General features: G+C 49.9%; 1 protein-coding gene and 2 long non-coding RNA genes across 4 annotated transcripts; all 3 read left to right on the top strand.

Annotated features, from left to right (window-relative positions):
- On the top strand, positions 1-8,977 carry LOC135293099 (uncharacterized). Of its 2 annotated transcripts, XM_064407097.1 has the most exons (3): positions 1-499; positions 826-960; positions 2,486-8,977. In XM_064407097.1, the coding sequence occupies exon 3, from the start codon at positions 4,119-4,121 to the stop codon at positions 6,117-6,119; it is 2,001 nt and encodes a 666-aa protein (XP_064263167.1). In that variant the 5' UTR covers positions 1-499; positions 826-960; positions 2,486-4,118; the 3' UTR covers positions 6,120-8,977. The 2 variants fall into 2 exon arrangements, with proteins under 2 accessions (XP_064263167.1, XP_064263168.1); XM_064407098.1 differs by lacking the exon at positions 826-960.
- A 7,039-nt stretch (positions 8,978-16,016) lies between these two features.
- Positions 16,017-17,540, top strand: LOC135293067 (uncharacterized). Its single transcript, XR_010355207.1, has 5 exons — positions 16,017-16,089; positions 16,455-16,511; positions 16,713-16,784; positions 16,872-16,973; positions 17,434-17,540. It is a non-coding gene; the product is annotated as an uncharacterized LOC135293067 (long non-coding RNA).
- Positions 17,541-18,354: 814 nt separating this feature from the next.
- On the top strand, positions 18,355-19,726 carry LOC135293085 (uncharacterized). The gene is made up of 5 exons (XR_010355218.1): positions 18,355-18,438; positions 18,526-18,627; positions 19,057-19,173; positions 19,493-19,564; positions 19,653-19,726. It is a non-coding gene; the product is annotated as an uncharacterized LOC135293085 (long non-coding RNA).
- Positions 19,727-19,732: the final 6 nt, after the last annotated feature.

Here is a 19,732-nt window from a genome sequence, read left to right as displayed (position 1 = left end):
TGGAAGGTGCTGAGTGGTCTAGAGAGCAACCAGGTATCCAGAGGAACTTTGGTTTGTGGGTGTTCCTTCCAAAGGGAGAGAGTTACAATGTAAAAGTTCAGGGCAATGAGGAAAAGCCAAGGTTTTGTGGGAATCCTGGGCGGGTTGTTACCTGTACAATTGCCCATGTCCTTGGCTGCAGCCCTGAGCAAGGAGAGCCCAGCTGCTTTTCCAGCTGGATTCAGCACTGCGTTCTGGGACTGAGAGTGAGAAGCCCTTTTCCTTGGTTTCCTACTTGAAGCAGTGTTTGTTTTCCTCCTCAGCTGATTTTGGCCTCTGTGCTGTGCTCAGCCCTGAGCACAGGAAACGGAGGTCGATGGTCGGGACCACTTACTGGATGGCACCCGAGGTGGTGAGAAGAGAGCCTTACGGCCCCAAAGTGGACACCTGGTCTCTTGGGATTGTGGGAATAGAAATGGCCACAGGAGAGGCTCCTTATATGCAGGAGACCAGTGTCAAGGTAAGGTGCAAATGTGCTCAGATAGCCGTGTCCTTCTGCTCTCAGTCCATTAGAGAAAATCCCATTCCCACAGCTTGAAGTGCTTCCAGCAAGGGCCACTTCAAAAATGGTCTCTGGGGCTCACATCAGCCGTCAAGGCAAGACCTGGTGCTGGAATAGCTGGGGCTGCACTGGGGCCTTTTTTCCTTTGGGAGACAAGGCTCATTTCTAAGCATCTGCTGGGCAAGAAATTGCCGCTGCAGACTGGAGTTTTAAAGACGGGGTCTAGGTGAGCCCTGAAGGATATGGAAGAATCACATAGAGTCTCATGTTTCCTTTTGCTTTAGGCCAGCTACCTGATAGGCAAGCAAGGGGTTCCAAATCTGCACCAGCTCAGGCTCCCCCCTGGCTTGTGTGAATTTCTGGGCTGCTGCCTGCAGATGGATGTGGACAGGCGAGGCTCTGCCAAGGAACTTCTGCAGGTACAAGGCAAAGCGGCTGCAGGCCAAACAGCTGTTCCCTGCCAGGGTTTGCTCCTTGGCCAAACTCCAGGGAATCAGATGGGCCCCCCACAGAGTAATCTCCACTCTGGGTGCTTTTCAAATGAAAACCAAGTAGGATCTTGACTGCTTGAGGTTAGAAGGGCCCAGTGAAGGTCATCTAGCCCAGAACTCCAGCCACTGGCAAGGACATCTTCAAGTAGATCAGGTTGTTCAGAGGGCCATCCAAGCAGAGCTTGAATGTTGCTGGGCTTGGGGCTCCTCCCAGCTCTCTGGGCAGCCTGTGCCAGTGTTCCAGCACTCTCCTCACAAGCAGTTTCTTCCTCAGAGCCAATCTGAATTGAGTGTCTTTTAGCTTAAAGCCGTTCCCCCTTGTCCTCTTGCAATTGGCCCTGCTAAAAGAAATGTCCCCAACTTTCCTAGAAGCCCCTGAAAATACTGAAAAGTCTCCTTGGGGCTTGCTCTTCTCCAGGATAAACAGGCACAAGGCTCCCAGCCCTTCCTCAGAGGAGAGCTCCCACCTTCTGGTCATTTCTGTGTCCCTCTTTTGCTCTCAGGTGCTGTATTCAGGTTTGCCTGGTAGCAAAGGAACTGAAGTATTGCAATGCTGGGGACGGGGGCTTGAGGAACACAATGAAAGCAGTCCCTGCCAAGTGGTTTTAGATTGGTCTGTGGGAATGGGGGAGCTGGGGTGGAGCTCACTGTGAGCATCCGAGAGCACCCAGCTTGTCCCTCCTGGCCCACCCTTGGAGGTTTCTGCCAGCCAAACAGGCACAGCTGTGCAGGATTTGTGCCAGCCCCATGTGCTGCCTGGCCCAGGCAAGTAGATGAGAATGGCTGTGGCTTTGCTGCCAGGTTTGGTGGCAGACAAGGAGCTGGTGACCAGGCCACTTCCTTGGCTGTGCCTGCTGTGAAGGAAGATGCCAGCCAGCACAGGAGGGAGTGGGGTCTGCTGAGGCAGACACTGCTCTTCCTGCAAGCCAGAGCTGAGCACATCTGCACCCTGCTGCTTGTGTCCTTGCTCCTGGCTTGCTGCTGAAAACCTGAATGTCCAGCTTTCCTGAGATCAACACGTGGGATCAACATTTTTCAGAGCTCTTGGGAGTCTCTTGAGGAACGCCTTATACCCCACATCTCTCTTGGACACTCAAAGAGCCCATGTCTGTAGAAAAGAGGAGCTTGAATAAGTCTGTTGACTTTCCTGAAAGGAATAAATCCTTAGGATAGCAAGCAGCAATCCCACAGTGATAGCAGGACAAAAATCCCAGCAAGTGACGACACCATGAGGAATGGACTAGTGCAGTTCTGGGCTGTGTTTGTCTGTGACAGCAGCATGCTGGGCATGAAGGCAGACGTGCTGCTGGTGCCCTCAGTCCCATGTCTGTGTATTTCTGGGTGCTGGAGGAATCCAGCTCAACTCTGTTAGGAACTCAGTTTGGAAAAATGGTTCCTTTTTCCTTTGTCTCTTTTAATTTGTTTTTGTTTGTTTCTTTTTCCCTTTGGGCAGCATCCATTTCTGCAATCAGCGGAGCCTCTCTTAAGCCTCTTCTGACAGCCTGATTGCTGCCATCCCTGCAGCAAGGGAATGCAAGAAGCAAAGGAGATGACAAGGTGTGAGAGTCTGTCCGAAACTTCCCTCATTTTTTGCCTCTCGATCGTCATGAAAGCCAAGACCACCGGGGAAAGGGAAAGATCCTGTTCTGAAAATCCAGGTCTGTCTGGTCCACCAAGCCAGATTATTGCCTACGGGTGTGTTTGCTCAACTCATGGAACACTGCACCCAAGAAGGGGCAGTGTGCTCTCCTTCGCCTGCATCACCTAGCAACGCTAGTGCTGGAATTTCTCCACCCTTCTGACTTGGCTGGACTTTCTCTCTGGAATGACCTTTCTGGAGGTCACCACAAAAGGACCCTCCATTCACCGTACATCAACCACCGTGACAGATGGACTGAGATGGGAGAAGGTTCTCCCCTCAAGGACTGAGACGTGTGACCTCTACATGGAAAAGCTCCCCTCTTTTGCCAAAAGGACTAAGACTGAAATCCCCACCGTAGGGTGAGGGAAGGTATGCGTGGGGACCGGAGCAAGTTTTGCAAGCGACCACTGGACCGAGAAGACAATGGTTCCTGCCTATGACATCTGCTGCTGATGACGCCTGTTCCTGATGGACTACTGATGGACTCCTTGTACCCTTTATCAATAGACTATTTTGAAATGGGTCCCCTTCCCCCATTTCAAAAGGACTATAAAAAAGGTTAGACCTGACTGATACCTTTGAGATCTCCCTTGACGTGAAGAGGACAGGCCTCTTTATCGACCGGACTTCGAGGGACTTTGTCATCTGCACATCTGGTAGCTATATACCTCCTTGCCCTCCCTCTCTTCTTTTTCTTTTCCTTATCCTTTTCCCTTTCTTCATTCCCCTTCTCTCTAACGCATCTTTGCTATGGCTATTTAATAAAAGTACATGTATTTTGATTTTACTGCAAATCCCCTTGTCGTGTCAGTTTTTGCACTCTGAGATCAGTGAAAAAGAACCTACACGAATCACGTCCTTAGGACGGATCATGTCATAAATTGGATCTTGGTCACGGATCTTGGGTTCTGGGGACGGAGGAGTCTGCAGGTTACGTGTAGTTTGTAACAGGGGAAGGACGTTTCACGGCAGCCGCACCTAAACCGTCAAGTTTCCCGAAAGGGGTTGAATGGATTTAGAAAGCAAGGGCTGTGATTCGAATTTCCCGCATACTGCACGAACCAAGGCGGAAAAAGCATTCTCCAAACTCTTTTTGAGGGTTCTGTCTCCAGAATATCACAAAAGATCTCTTGGTGCAAAAGGGGAAAAAAAAAAACAAACCAAACTGTTTCTGTTGTAAGAGTGTGTTTAACTGTCTGGGAAGGAAGAGACACCTTGAAGAAACTAAGCAGGGCCTCCCAGATTGATACTGTCTCTTCAACTGTGTGTGTGTGTGTTTAACTGTCTGGGAAGGAAGAGACACCTTGAAGAAACTAAGCAGGGCCTCCCAGATTGACTCTGTCTCTTCAGCCACCCAGGGAAAAAGTTGAGTGAAGGGAAAACACAGTGTGTGATTGTGTAACCGAAAACACCTCCCTGTTGTGGTCCCTAGTCCCTTCACAAAATGAATGAATATTTTGGTGCCAAGGCAAAAACTGATTTTTACACACTACTTGCTAAACACAATGCAAAACCTTCACCAGGCGGAGAGGCCTGGGCAAAGAACAATTGGTTTAATTTAGAAAATGTTGTTGGTAGAATATGTTCTCTGCAGCATGAAACAAAATTTAAACTTGGTAAAGATAAAACCATCCTCTGCTCAGTTTTGGGAGCCTGCCTCACAGCAGCCATAGAAACTCGCTTTAAGCGAAGAAGTGAGGAAAATGCTATAATAGACTCCCTTCAAAACTTAGTTGGAGTTTTGCAAAAACAATTAGATGAAGAAAGAAATGAAAATAATTTATTACGGGCTGCCTTGAGAGAGGTACATGTTAAAAATTCACAGAACTTTGATTCCTCAAAAGAAACAGAGGAGAAGGAAACTTCTCACCTTAATCAAAATTACCCCCAAAAAGAATTAGTTCTGATGAAAAATTTTGGGGAACACTGTTGTTGCAATAGCATGAAACCTCAAATTAAAACAGAATGCAACTATATTAGTGATGAGGACTTTGACCCACATATAATCACTAAAGAAACCCCATACACTGCTACTGAATTAACAAAACTTGCAAAGCAGTATGGGCTTCTCTCCCACAAAACTGAAACAAAATCTCTCACTGGGAAAGTTCAAACACATTTGTCAGAACAAGAAGCCGGTGGGTACTGGGGACATGGAGTGTTCTTAACAACGGGAGACAGACGCATCCCATGGTCCCTAATTCAGCATATAGCTTATTGGACAGAGGGGCTTAACCCCTCGGAAAGGGGAAACCTTTTAACCATAGCTGGTACCCCTGACCAACTCCTGGAAAACATTCACAAAGCTGCCTGCTTGCAAATAATGCATGAAAGAAAACCAACTACAAGCTATGAGTCACCAATGCAATCACCTGTAAAGTCTAAAATTATGACCTCTTTAATTCAAAGGTTTACAGAAACACTTAAACCTATAGCAATTTTCCCTCAAAAACCCATAGCAGCTATGTCCCCTATAGAAACACCAGATAAACTTCTTAGTAACCAGAATAACCCATTTGTTCCCTCTTATGACTTGCCGAGAAAAGGGATAAAATGGGATTGGAGTCTTTCTCAAGAGAAAGCACTGCAATCGCTGATTTTTGAAGCAACAGCTCACCAACCACTGGACCCTATCCATCCTACAGATCCCTTTCAGGTAGAGTGGGGATTTGCCTCCTCAGGGTTATCAGTACACATTGGGCAGCGGGGTCCCGAGGGTCCGACAAGGCCTGTTGGTTTTTATTCCCATGGTTTCAAAGATGCTGAGAGAAGATACTCTACCTGGGAAAGAGGTTTGTCTGTGGTTGGCTTAACTCTCACAGGAGTAGAAAAAAACTTAGCAATACAAGAAACTGAGAGCTTGGGTAGCAGCCAAAACAAGCTTGCCTCTGTGATTAAAGCAACCCCTCCTTTCTTCCCCACTTCTGCTAACAGAGAGGGAGAAGGCAGTGCTCAGGTAGAGGAACTGTTAACCATTTGTAGTATTTTCCAGTGTAAGGGACAGAATTATTTTCTTGTCGGTATTAACATCAAGTCCTATGCCGCACTTGTATTTGTGTGGTTTCAGGCCGATGCTTTTAAAAGAGCTACAGGAAATAATACTGTTAAAGCAATACAGGGATGGTTTGGAATTTTCCTAACCCCACAGGAAATTCAATCTGATAATGTTTCTCACTTTACGGTCAAAAGCGCGCAGGATTGGGCAAAAGGTGAAGGGATTGAATGGACTTCTCACACCCCTTACGATAGATGGGGGGCAAATGGGTGTCCTAAAATCACTGCTTTTTGCCTGACAGCTCCAAGCATAATTCCTTCACTACACGGACCAGATGATTTCAAGAACCCAGCACATTACCCTGGACAACCTGTTTTTGGTGGACCACCCCCTATTGTAGGGGAAGTACCACTGGTGTTAAAAACCTCTCTGACAATCCCATTATTCTAACTCTTTCTGCCTCTTCGTGGCAGATTCTGTTGTGCTTATTTTTTACAGAAGAACTCTGTGGGACATGAAGACCTGAGAAACCATGATAACACTAGCATTATACAACAAATATAATGTTTTCCTTTCCCTTTATGGTAACACAAAGTGATAATATTACACTTAACATGTAAATTAAGTAAACTTGAACAAATTGGCCGCTATGAGTGAAAATCTGACCAAATTACAGCAACCACTGCAATCATCCTTAACACATCAGTGGCTGCTATCAAACATACTACCAAATTGGGAAAAGGTAAATGTAAACGACCACAAATTGGTGATTGATGCACTCAATGCCACACAAAATAATGTTTCTTTGTCTCTCAGCTGTATTCAGGCTCAATTGTGGATGCAGTCAGTTGCTGCCTCAATTATAAAAGAAGGTGAAGAAGGCACTTTTCCCACTGAAATTTGAAAAATAATCTGGGACAGTGCTACTGACTTTGAAAGAGAATTCCAATCCTGGTGGAATTTGGTGAATTTCACTTATAACCCCATTTCAAACACGGCCACAGCTTTTATGTTAACCATACGTAGTGCTTCAGTACATTTGGTTTTTCCTACTATAGCATTAGGGATAAATCATGACGGAGCTATCCTCTATCCTTCGGAGCATAAGGAATGGGCCCGTCAGATTAACAACAAATGGCAAACTGTCAATCTGGAATCTTGTACTGTCCGTGAACAACAAGGGTTCATCTGTGAAAGCAATGCAATCATAGCCCAGGACATCTGTCTGGACAGAGAGCAGAATATCTGTCACTTTGAAATACATCCTAACGAGACTTCTGAAACGGTTCTCATATACATAGACAATGGATGTGCATGCTTTAGAACTGCCTGTGATCTTGTATTTGTAGAAAATGTAGTAGTGGATACTAGGAATCATTCAAATTTCTGTGCTTGTAATTTTACCAGAATTGTAGGATGTGATTTCTCTTATGTAGCTCCAGTTACCTCTCACCAGCTTTTGCAATCTAATTACACCCTGATTCACAAATTGATACCTACTCCAATTGGGATGAACCTCACTTTGGTAAAGCAGTTGCTGCTCCACCAAGACTTGGCTGAGATTCTGGGAAAGATCAAGAAAGATGGGCAGAAGACCCTAGTAACTGTTCATCACAATGTAAAACAAATACACCGTGTCATGGGAAAGAGTAAAGAGAGATGCCGAGCACAAGTGGTGGGATACTCTTTTTGGGTGGTCACCAACTGCCACAAGTGTCCTGAACACCATGTGTCATCCTATTGTTGTCCTTTTGATCCTGGTTTCGATTGGTTTTGTTTTGTCAGCAATCTTGTTTGTCATGAATTGGAGAATGATGAAACGGTTCACAAGACTGACGTCCATAATTAATGCACACAATTTGGCTGATGTCCTTTTTACTATGGACGTCCCCAAGACAATTGACACAAGACGATTATGAATCAGTAGATGTGTTTTGAAATAACTTTTTATCTTCCATTTTGTGACTTTGTTAAATTTATATTCATTTGATTATTGCTTTTACTTTTGACCATTTGTGATTTTATTTTGATTATTTGATTACCATTTGTGATTTTTCAATTATTTAAGATAATAATTTGTGATTTTGTTCCAATTATTATTTTGATCATTTTCAATTATTATTTAATTATTTGCTAAAAAAGTTGTTTTGATTTTGTTTTGCTAATTGCTTCTCTTTTTCGCCCTTCTTTTATTTCTTCTTATCTTTTTTTTTCCTCTTTTCCTCTCCCTCTGTCGTACTGTCCCTATTTTCTGAGGTATGCTACCAGCATGAAGGAGACTTGAAGACCTGCTGATGAAGATCCTTTCAAGACAATCGTGAGTCACGGGGTCGTGTGAGAGTCTGTCCGAAACTTCCCTCATTTTTTGCCTCTCGATCGTCATGAAAGCCAAGACCACCGGGGAAAGGGAAGGATCCTGTTCTGAAAATCCAGGTCTGTCTGGTCCACCAAGCCAGATTATTGCCTACGGGTGTGTTTGCTCAACTCATGGAACACTGCACCCAAGAAGGGGCAGTGTGCTCTCCTTCGCCTGCATCACCTAGCAACGCTAGTGCTGGAATTTCTCCACCCTTCTGACTTGGCTGGACTTTCTCTCTGGAATGACCTTTCTGGAGGTCACCACAAAAGGACCCTCCATTCACTGTACATCAACCACTGTGACAGATGGACTGAGATGGGAGAAGGTTCTCCCCTCAAGGACTGGGACATGCGACCCCTACATGGAAAAGCTCCCCTCTTCTTCCCAAAAGGACTAAGACTGAAATCCCCACCGTAGGGTGAGGGAAGGCGTGCGTGGGGACCGGAGCAAGTTTTGCAAGCGACCACTGGACCGAGAACACAATGGTTCCGGCCTACGACATCTGCTGCTGACGACGCCTGCTCCTGATGGACTACTGATGGACTCCTTGTACCCTTTATCAATAGACTATTTTGAAATGGGTCCCCTTCCCCCATTTCAAAAGGACTATAAAAAGGTTTAGAGCTGACTGATACCCTGGAGATCTCCCCTGACGTGAAGATGACAGGCCTCTTTGTCGTCCGGACTTCGAGGGACGTTGTCATCCGCAACTCTGGTAGCTATATACCTCCTTGCCCTCCCTCTCTTCTTTTTCTTTTCCTTATTCTTTTCCCTTTCTTCATTCCCCTTCTCTCTAACGCATCTTTGCTATGGCTATTTAATAAAAGTACATGTATTTTGATTTTACTGCAAATCCCCTTGTCGTGTCAGTTTTTGCACCCTGAGATCAGTGAAAAAGAACCTACACGAATCACGTCCTTAGGAAGGATCGTGTCAGCTATGAAGGACAATACCAGTGTAATAAATAGGGCAGGAGATCTTTCTCCTTTTTAATGCCTTTATTTAAAAAATTCAGCTCACGTTGGGGAGAAACGACAGGTCACCCGCACCCCCGCTGCTCCCAGGAGTGGCACGGAGGAGGAGGATGATGCAGCTGTGTCCGCTGGTATGCAGGCAGAGCTGGGGCTTCCGTCCTCGAGGGAGTAGTGGGAATTCCGCTTTTTTGGTCTAACATTCCAGGTCCTCTTTCTAGCTGACATCCTTTCAGATTAGGGTGAGGTGTAAAAAGGATCTTAGCAGATACTGGATTAAGTTCCTCATCTTTAGACATTACTTAGGTTTCATAATTCCACGTCGACTCATTGTTTTTAGGGGTTTTTTTCCTGGAAAATTGCAAAATTTGGTGAAATGCATTCTCATCTGCATACTAGCTCTGATGTCACCCCCCCCACAATGCTACCTGCAGGCTCTGGGGAAGCAGCAGGGGGACAACTGCGCTTGATTTCTAACCATTAACAGGTAATTGAAGAAAAACTACTAACAAGAGGTGATTGCAACATGAAGCTATCAACAACAAATAGTCAACCCTTCAACTCTCAACAACTGGCCCAACCGGTTTAACTTTGCAGCCTTAAAAAAAATGGATAATTTGTGGGGGCGAAGACCCCAGGTGTGGAGACACGAGGCTTGACTCCATTTCAGAAGGCTGATTTATTATATATTCTATTAAAATACTACATTAAAACTATACTAAAAGAACAGAGAGGAAAAAATGACCAGAAGTCTACAAAAAAGAGGAATAGAACAGAACAGAACAGAACAGAATAGAATAGAATAGAATAGAATAGAATAGAATAGAATAGAATGCATAACAAAAATCTTGTGACTGCTCACAGGCTCAATGATTGGTCATCAAGTGAAACCAATCCACATGGACCAATGGAAGATGCACCTGTTGCATTCCACAGCAGCAGATAGTTATTGTTTACATTTCTTTCCTGGGGCCCTCAGCTCCTCAGGAGGGGAAAAATCCTAGGAAAGGATTTTTAATAAAATATCATAGCTACAGATAACTTTTTTACTCATAACACCAGGAGAAGACCAGGGAATGCAGGAAGGCTAGACTAAGGAGCTCCTCTGTCTCCAAGCTGATCCAAACCAACAGACGTACTCAGATAAGCACCAGGGGACCACAGTGCACGCACAAAGGAGAAAAGTTCAAAAGTTCAGTCATGAGCAAGACCACAGCCTTCGGCCTCAGAGACCACCAAAGACCCCGGTGTGACCACCACAGGAAACAACGCGTGCCCAGAAGGGCGTGGATCTCATCGCCATGTGAGGGGAGGACAGGCGGGGCCAGGGGTTGAATGTGCATGAAGAGATTGTGTAATGCATTGCATATGGAACAGGTTTGTGAACAAAGATGTGGCTCGGACCAGGGCTCGGGGCACAAGTTTTCACGAGAGCCATCTCGCCTGTGCCAGGCCCTGACACGCATCCCCACTTCATAACTACATCAGTTTGTGGAGTGGCGCTACAGGACATGAAATGTAACAACGCAGACACGCATCTCTCCAAGGTAAAAAAGGGGGCAGTTGAATTTCTGACTCCAACATTTACAGATTTCCAAAAGTGACAGTGGATTGGAGGGTGAAAGTGCCACTTCTCCAATGACACTGGACAAACCAACAGTCCATCAAATTTCTCCTCCTGCAGAAAAGAATGCATAACAATATGTTATTTGCATAAAGTGTGTGAGAAAGTTTGTTACAAGAATGTAAACATCAGAAGGTTTAGAAAAACTTGTCCTAGGGTGAGGTTATGATGCTTGCATCCCCAGTCGTGTGTTCTGTTAATGCTGGATATTACGTACTGTGCCTTCACGACTGGCTCTGAAGAGCAAGGTTTGTTTTGGTTTGTTATCAGCCTGCTCCCCCACGGCTGGCAGGACAGACAGACGGCGCAGTTCATAGTGCAGCTTTTGCTTTTTGCTTTGCTTGCTGTTGCTTGCTTTGCTCTTGCTTCTGCTGTGCTCCTGCTTTGCTTTTGCTTTTTGGCTTCTGCTTGTTAGTCAGTTTAGCTAAGCAGTACAGATTTTTCCCTGGACTGTTTTTCCTTTCCCTTTTTGAAACCACTCACACCTGCTCCAGACTGGGACCTGGGAAACACCGAGAGTTTGCATCCTGTGGCCTGCAGCAGCTATCCCCAGCGCCGGAGGGAGCGACAGCAGAGCCACCACTGCCAGGAAAGACTTTCTGAATTTGTCATCCTTTTCAGATCGGTGAAAGCATTGTCATCTGGTATTGTTCATTTTGTGTGCTGGGGGTGTTTTGCCTGTCAAATAAACAGGTTCTTTCCACTTCTCTCCAAGGAATCCTTCCCGAACTGCTGGGGGGAAGGGGCCATGTGGGTTTGCTTTCTGGGGGGCCCCTTTGGAGGTTTTCTCCCAGAGTGACCCTAATCCAGGACAGAACATTAAAAACCAGGGCGACAGTGGAGTCTATTTATTCTGCATATGGCTTCAGTGTGACCAGCGTTGGGAAGGGAAGGGAAGGGAAGGGAAGGGAAGGGAAGGGAAGGGAAGGGAAGGGAAGGGAAGGGAAGGGAAGGGAAGGGAAGGGAAGGGAAGGGAAGGGAAGGGAAGGGAAGGGAAGGGAAGGGAAGGGAAGGGAAGGGAAGGGAAGGGAAGGGAAGGGAAGGGAAGGGAAGGGAAGGGAAGGGAAGGGAAGGGAAGGGAAGGGAAGGGAAGGGAAGGGAAGGGAAGGGAAGGGAAGGGAAGGGAAGGGAAGGGAAGGGAAGGGAAGGGAAGGGAAGGGAAGGGAAGGGAAGGGAAGGGAAGGGAAGGGAAGGGAAGGGAAGGGAAGGGCTGTGTGGCCTTGGAGTCTGACAGGGCTGGTGAGCAGCCCCAGAGACACACCAACCCAGGTGCAACCAGACTTGATTTCCAGGTCGAAACACTCGGCGTAGCTGGCCTGGACTTCCCTGTAGGGCACGTGGGGGCTTTGGAGTCCCCCGTAAGGTGCACGAGGGGCTGGGGCCCCTTGTGACATACCCAGGGATATTTTAGGTTTCCTCTGAGGCATGGAGGGCACTGGGGTCCACTTCAAGTCATGCAAGGGATTTGGAATCCTGTGTGAGGCATGCAGAGGGTTTGGGATCTCTCCCAAGGTGTGCAGGGTGCTGGGATCTCTCCTGAGGCACATGTCGGGGTTCTGGGGTCTCATTTCACATGTAGAAAGGGCTGTGGACTCTCATAAGCGTGCAGGTGCTTTGTGTCCCTCCTGCTGCACGCAGTGGGGCCGGAGTGTCTGCTGAGGCACGCAGGGGACGGGGACCTCCGGCAGTCCCTCCCGGGCCCGTGCGGCTCGGGGCTGCCGCGGCCCAGGGCCAGCCGCCGTGCCGGGATGGCGGTGGCGAGGCGCCGAGGCGGAGCTGCCCCGCCGGGTCACGCTGCACCGGCACGGCACGGGCGGTGCTGAGCGCCGGGCAGTCGGCACCACCAGCCCAGGGGCCACAGCCCAGGCCCTGCCTCTTTTGGGGCCGGGCACAGACAGCCCCGTGGGACGGGCACCGCTCAGCGCCCGAGGGGACGGAACAGATGCCAGAGGAGCACCAGGAACCCTGTACAGGGCCCTGGCGTTGCCCGCCCGGCTGCCCCGGGCCTGTGGCCATCCCGGGCAGCAGGGGCTCGCTCTGGGCTGTGCTCTCCCCGGCCAGCGGGGCTCCGGGCCAGCACCCGGCTCCTGCCACTGCCCTGAGAATGCTGAGGGGCTTTCGGGGCAGAACTGAACTTGACAGGGACAGAATTCATAGGAGACTTGTTTTGGCCTTTTACAAGGTTAACTGAGAAACAACTTAAAATCCCAGGCTAAATCGTCTGCTTTAACGCGTGGGGATTCCTTCAAGACCCTTCCTAATTCCCGTGGTGCCGGGCCGGGCCGCGTCCCAGCGAGCACCAACACCCAGCAGCTCGATGGATGCAGCACGGCTGGCACCAGGGAAACGGGTCAGTGCCCCTACAGCTGCCCGCTCTGCCTGCACGGCTGTCACACAACAGCAGTGTTCCAGAAGGAACAGGCATTTTTACATCCTCACGACCGTGTGATCTTTGGTCCTGGTGGTGGATCAGAGAGAAAAGCCAAATGTGACAGACTAAACTTGACTCTTGGAGAGGGATGCCTCAGCAGAGGGTCTGGGGACCTGTGGTGCCAGCCAGTGGCCCGGCACTCGGACACAGCAGCAAGACCCCGGACAATCACACTTCACCTGGCAGGGTAGAAAAGCTCAGGAGGTCTTTGTTCAAGGTCCTCCAGAGGCACCAGCTGAAGCTGCCACAGTTCCACCTTGATAAAATTGTTTAAAAAGATCCAGCGGTCTGACACTCTGCTGTGGAGGACATTCCACATGTTATATTTGCCAAATTTTGCAATCAAAAAACCAAAAAAACAAACCCAAACAAAATTAAATAAAACAGCAATTTTAATTATATAACTTAATATATATACAATTGAATAAACTGAAAACACTGACTATATAATTTGGTTTAAATTACGAATAATTTGGTCCTGATAATAGCGTATGAGCCAACCTAACCATGCGGGGTATGCGTGGGGTACGGAGTGCAGGGCTTTTGGACCCCCGTCACCTCACGTACTAGCGTGTCAAGCCAAAATTCCCCTTTTTATGCTGTATGTCATTACCATCTCCTCCCATTTTCGATTCGTCACACTTGTATCACTGCCCTCATCATCACCTTTACCACGCATGCTCCACACTTCTTTAAGTAAGTTGCACCACTCTTTGGGGATCTTCTTTGAGGAAGGCCTCTCCTCTTCCTCCATGTCCTGGAGTTCATCTTTTGGATTACACATGTGCACCAAGCTGGTACTGTATAAACCAATATTGTGTTCTAACATTAAAGCAGTGGATCTCATATAATCAACATTTTCCTGGTGTCCAACCAAATTCTCCTCCCTTCCAACTAAATTCAGTCATTGTTATCTCTTGCTTCTTCCTGTTCTGAACAGCTGCAGGAGAACGGTGGGGAGAGGGATAAACCCTCCTCTCCCTTTCTTGCTTGGCATTACACCTTTAACTGTTTTATTATTTCCAAATATTAATTACTTTATTAATATTGATTACTCTTTCAAATTTGTCAGCATGAATCATATCTATTTACCACACACAGTTCTCATCTTTTGGGCATTTAGGAGCTTTTCATTTTGCTTTGCACCCAAGAAAAATATACCCCCAAATGTGCACAAATAACTCCTTTCGCATGTCCTCCTTTTCAGCTGGTTTTTCCATTGTTCTCTGCTATCTTGTCCTCATCTTTCCACAATTCCTGTGTCTATTCAAGTCCAGCCTGGGACCGTGCACGCATTTGCTTTAGTTCTGTAGTGATTTATGCCCAGCCATCCTGCCAACCACACCCATTTCAATGTTGCAACAACCTAACTCTGGGCTGCAGTATGTGAATCACACTCTGCTGTGTGAGATGGCAGAGCACCAGAGCAGGCTCTGAAGAAGGGGCATTCGGTACATTAGTGAAGTGAGTGCTGGAACCTGGGCTAGCTCTTAGAACTCCGGCACTACGGCAGGAGTCGGGAACTGCCTCGCTATGGGGATTTACCAGAGGCAGAGCCTTTAGTGCCACTTGCTCTCCAGTGCCAGACACAAGCCACGACAGGGACGAGGCACAGGAGAAAGGAGGAGGCGTCCCGTCTTCAGGTTCCGCAAGGAACACCTTAGTCCAGGCGAAGAGAACAGGATGAAAAGCCCCTAGCTGTACTGCCCAAGGGGTTTTGTACACATACAAGTCATGGGGTGGATGCAAACAATGAACCAATAGGGAATGCTCAGGAGAGGAGTGAGGGGATTACATCAAGTGTCTGGGGCCAGTTGGGGTAGGAGGGTGGAGAGGATGGGTCACAAGGGCCAATGGGGCTCCCAGGAGTAGGGGAATTCCAAAGGGGAGTTGCAGTCAGGGATTGGCCCAAAGGTTTGGGAACCAAGGGGCTGGGTTGCCTTGACAGGCAGGGAAAGAGCTGGAACAAGGGGTGGGGAAGGGCACGAGGGACAGTTTGGAGGGAGGGTAAAACCCACAGGTGAACCAAGTCAGGAAAAACATGGGGGATAACAGAGCCCTTAAACAACACTTAAAATGAAATCAATAAAATAAATTTGAACTGCAACAATAAGAGCATCTTGAGGGACGCAGCCTGACCAGCAATGTCAGCAGGCAAAAGAAAGGTTTTGCTGAGCAATGGCCCTTTGATCAAGCAAAACATTGACAATCAGGGCAGTCCATTCATGCGGACGGGCGCACACTCTGGGGGTAGAGCTGAGGCCATGAGGTCACAGCAGGGCTCTGGGGTCACAGCAGGCTGAGCTCTCAGCAGGCCCTGAGGTCACAGAGGTGCCAGAGGTGCCACTGCTCCGTGGTTGCACAGCAGCACAAGGAGCCAGCAGTCAGTCCCTGAGCACAACTGTTGCGGCAGCAGCAGCGGTGGCAGCAGCGGTGCTGACGTTGGGACAGCGGTGTCGGGAGAGCGGTGGCAGCAAGAGCTGCAGGACTGGCGGAGGACAAGGCACCATGGCCCTTGCTCTGCGCCTCCTACTCCTGCTGCTCCTGGCCGTGGCCCTGCCTGCCAGGGCTGCCCAGGCTGCTCCGCTGCAAGCGCGGCGAGTAGGTGAGCCGGCAGCCTGGCTGCCCTTTCCCGGGACAGCGCTCCCTACTCCCTGGGAAGCGCTGGGGATGGTTTTGCCCAGGGCTTTTGGGAGGGTTTCCTCTGTGGGAGGGAGAGAGACCCCACGGGCCCTGGGCTACTCCAGCCACCCCTCCAGAGATGTTGCAAAGGGCCTGCAAAGAAGTTGGAGAGTGAGCAGGAGCCAGCCCAGAGCTCCCCAGGCCCCTGTGCACCTTTGGCCATGTCCATTCACATCTGGCTCCCACAGCCTTACCCAACACCCCTGCATTGCCCAGTTCCCTGTGGCAGAAGGGGATCCCAGCACACCATGGAAATGGTTCTGGTCTCTGCTCCCTTCTAGCCTGGAATCGTGACATGGGTTTTCAGGAAGTCCTGATGAATGATGGTTTGAAGTTCCTGGAGGATGCTGGAGGCAAGTTTTCATTCTGCCTTTCCTTAGTGAATAATCAGGGTCAGTGCAACAGAAGCTCACTTATAAACCATTTCCCTTAACAAAATCTTAAGACTAAAAGAATCTGGAAACCTTGCCCTGCTCCCTTCTGGAGGCCTGCGGGCTCCCACAGGATCACTGTCAGTGGGAGGAAGGAGCATTTAGCTTTCAATCTTCCTCCCGTGTGCAATGCCAGTGTGTCCTTCCGTGTGCTCTGTGCAGTCACAGAGAAGAGCAGAGAGGGAAGGGGCCGGGCCCAGGGCTGTGCCCCGGGGCTGAGCCTTGTGGGCAGCCTGAGGATCTCCTGCAGTGCCACAGGAGCTCTTCTGTCCTGCCTTTCTTTGCAGCTGAACCTGCCGGTGAAGGTCCCACATCCAGGACTGAGGCTCTGGGAGATGCTGAGGGTAGGTCAAGGCCTTTCCCCTGGGAGAGCTGCCAGCTCAGAGCCCAAAGCTGGGCCAGGGAGGCATAGCTGCAGGTGCCAGCACAGAACCATGCACGTGTGTGCCCGTGCCATGCACGATCCCCTCAACGCTGCTGCGGCTCAGTGGTGCCCGTGCAGATCAGCAGAGATGGCAGAAGCCTCTGTGGCTGTTGAGTTACAGGTGTGTCTGTGGGGAGGACTTCACCAACTCCAGGGCTGGATGCTTGGCCCCAACCCAGCTCCCATCACAGGGGTGAGTAGTGTGACCCTGCTGACCCCACAGGCTGAGCCCTGCTTTTGTGGGATCCATTCCTGGGAAATGGAACTACTTTCTCTTAAGGTCCTCCGACAGGAGAAACCAAAGACATGGCAGGCAAGAAATTCCAGGACCCATTAGTAATCATGTGGCAAATGCTGAAGGAACGTCTGCAGAGAAGACAAGGTGGGTGCATTTCCCTCATTCTTCCCCTGGGTCTCAGCAGCTGGGGAAGACTTTGGCTGCACATCTAGACACGCCGTGCCTGGCACAGCTGGAAGGGATCCATGGCAGCCTCGCTGCCCCGCTGCTGCTTTCACGCCCTGCAGGGCTGTTTCCCAGCCTGGCCTGGCTGCAGCTTCTGCCCAGCCTCTGCAGGAAGGCATTTGGCATCAGCTGACAGACAGCCCAAACTGGACCACCGGACATGCCCACCCTCAGATCCCCTGCACTTCCTGGTGTCCAGGCAGATCAGATGTTGGGGCTCTTTGGGGAAGGAAGCAGCCTTGGGTTGTCCCAAAATCCTGGGTGTTTTCTGATCCTTATCCATTCCTTTCACAAGTGATGCCTCCTGAAATTGTCCCCTTCCCCATTCCCAGTCAGGAATGTTTCCATCTGATCCAGCTGTCTCTTTTCCATTCTCCAGAAATCAAAGGAGAGCCTGTGCAGAAGGAAGCATTTCCCGCAGGAAGCAGTGGTTCCGTGCCAGCCTCTGCTGCAGGAAGGGAGGCCATGCCAGGCACAGACACAGGAGGTAATTGCTGTGCCTCTGGGCCTGAGCCCTGCTGAGGCTTGAGCTGCCCTCTCTGCTGCTTGGCAGTGTGGACACAGCCTGGACTAGAGCGGCACAGCCCAGGGGAATTATCCCGAGCAGGCTCAGGGCACTCGGGTCCTGAGCAGTCCTGCTGGGGTCCCTCCTTGGGAGACATGTCCTGAAACCTGGCAGCGACTGCACGGGGTGCCCACGGTGGGGAAAGGACAGAGGGGGAGAGCAAGGCTCCAGTGTGTCCTGAGAGGGCCTGGCTTGTTGCCCTTGGGATCTGGGGGGTGTCCCCACAGAAGGAGGGCAGGAGGGACAGAGGGAGGTAGGGAGGCATAGCTGTGGCACTGCCTGCTGCAGTTTGCCCCAGGGCTTTAGGGAGGATTTCCTCTGAGTCTGAGGGAGAGAGCCCCAGGGCCCTGTGCTGCTCCAGCCACTCCTCCCTGGGATGTTGCTGAGGGCAGGGAAAGGGTGTGGAGAGTGACCAGGAGCCAGCCCAGAGCTCCCCAGGCCCCTGTGCACCTTTGGCCATGTCTATTCACATCTGGCTCCCACGGCCTTAGCTGACCCCCTTGCAGTGCCCAGTTTCCTGTGGCAAAACGGGATCCCAGCACACCCTGGAAAGTGTTCTCATCTCTGCTCCATTCTAGATGAAGTTGCTGGGAAGGCTTCTCCATCAGCTTGGATGAATAAAGTTTTGAAGCCCTTGGAGCCTCCTGCAGGTATGTTCTCAGTGTGCCACCAAGGAAGAATTGTAGACAAGCGGGCAGGAACCAGGTGACAGAAGCTTCTGTGGCTGTTGTGTTACAGATGTATCTACAGGGAGGACTTCTCCAGCTTCTCCAGCTCCTACCTTGGATGCTATACGCAAGCCCAGCTCCCATCACAGTGGTGAGTAGTGTGTCCCTGATGACCTCAGAGGCTGAGCCTTGCTTTTGTAGGATCCATTCCTGGGAATTGGAAATATTTTTCTCTAAGGTACTCCAACAGGGAAAGTCCAAGATACAACAGATAAGATGTCCCTGCAACCATCCAAACAGATTAGGCAAGAGCTGAAGGCACCCCTGCAGACAAGAGAAGGTGGGTGCATTTCTCTCATGCTTCCCCTGGGACTCAGCAGCCAGGGGCTTTGGCTGCACATCTGGACACGCCATGCCTGGCACAGCGGGAAGGGATCCATGGCAGCCTCGCTGCCCCGCTGCTGCTTTCACATCCTGCAGGGCTGTTTCCCAGCCTGGCCTGGCTGCAGCTTCTGCCCAGCCTCTGCCGGAAGGCATTTGGCATCAGCTGACAGGCAGCCCAAACTGTAACACACCCTGAGATCCCCCACTATATCCAGCCCTGCAGATTAGGAAAAGGGTGTCTGTTTGTAGGTGGAAGTGCTCACATCATGCCACTGTAATCTGGCCATTTTCCTGCTCCATAAATTTCACAAATATTACCTCTGATGCCACCGCCCAAGTGGGGAACAGCTCCATCTGATGCAGCTGTCTCCCTTCCTTTGTCAAGAGATGGACATAATGCTTCAGTGGAAGTTGGCATTTCTTGAAGGAAGCACTCCATCTTCGGTGCGAGCCCCAGCTGCAGGAAGGAAGGCAAAGCCAGACACGGGCACAGGCACAGCAGGTAATTGCTGTGCCAGGCTCAGCCCTGGCCGGGGCTGTGTGGCAGCAGCTCTTCCCCCAGGGCCTGCCCTTGCCCGGCCCGGCAGCAGCCAAAGCTGGAGGTGCCTCGGCTTCCAGGCCTCTGGAGCTGGTTCAGAGCCCTGGGGAAACGGGACTGGTGCAGCAACGTCCCTGGCGCTGCAGCTGCTGCGGAGCTGGCCCTGAGTGCCCAGAGGCCCAAGGCACAGGAGCAGCCCCGAGCGGGAGCCCTGCCGCCAGTCCAGGGCCAGAGCCAGCCCTAGCACACAATGGAAACAGTTCTCATCTTGGTTTGCTTCCAGACTGGGATGCTGGGAATGATTCTGCATTAGCCTGGCGCTCTGAAGTTGTGAAGCCCTCCGAGCATTCTGCAGGTATGTTCTCACTCTCCCACCAAGGCGAAATGTTTGACTGACTGGTCAGGACCAGGTGACAGAAGCTTCTGTGGCTGTTGTGTTACAGATGTGTCTGCAGGGACGACTTCACCAACTCCTACCCTGGATGCTGCACAAAAGCCCAGCTCCTATGGCAGGGGTGAGTAG

This window comes from Passer domesticus, unplaced genomic scaffold (assembly GCF_036417665.1).
Source record: "Passer domesticus isolate bPasDom1 unplaced genomic scaffold, bPasDom1.hap1 HAP1_SCAFFOLD_67, whole genome shotgun sequence".
Classification (NCBI taxonomy): Eukaryota; Metazoa; Chordata; class Aves; order Passeriformes; family Passeridae; genus Passer; species Passer domesticus.
Note: the sequence above shows the minus strand (reverse complement) of the source record. Positions and strands in the feature narration are given on the sequence as shown.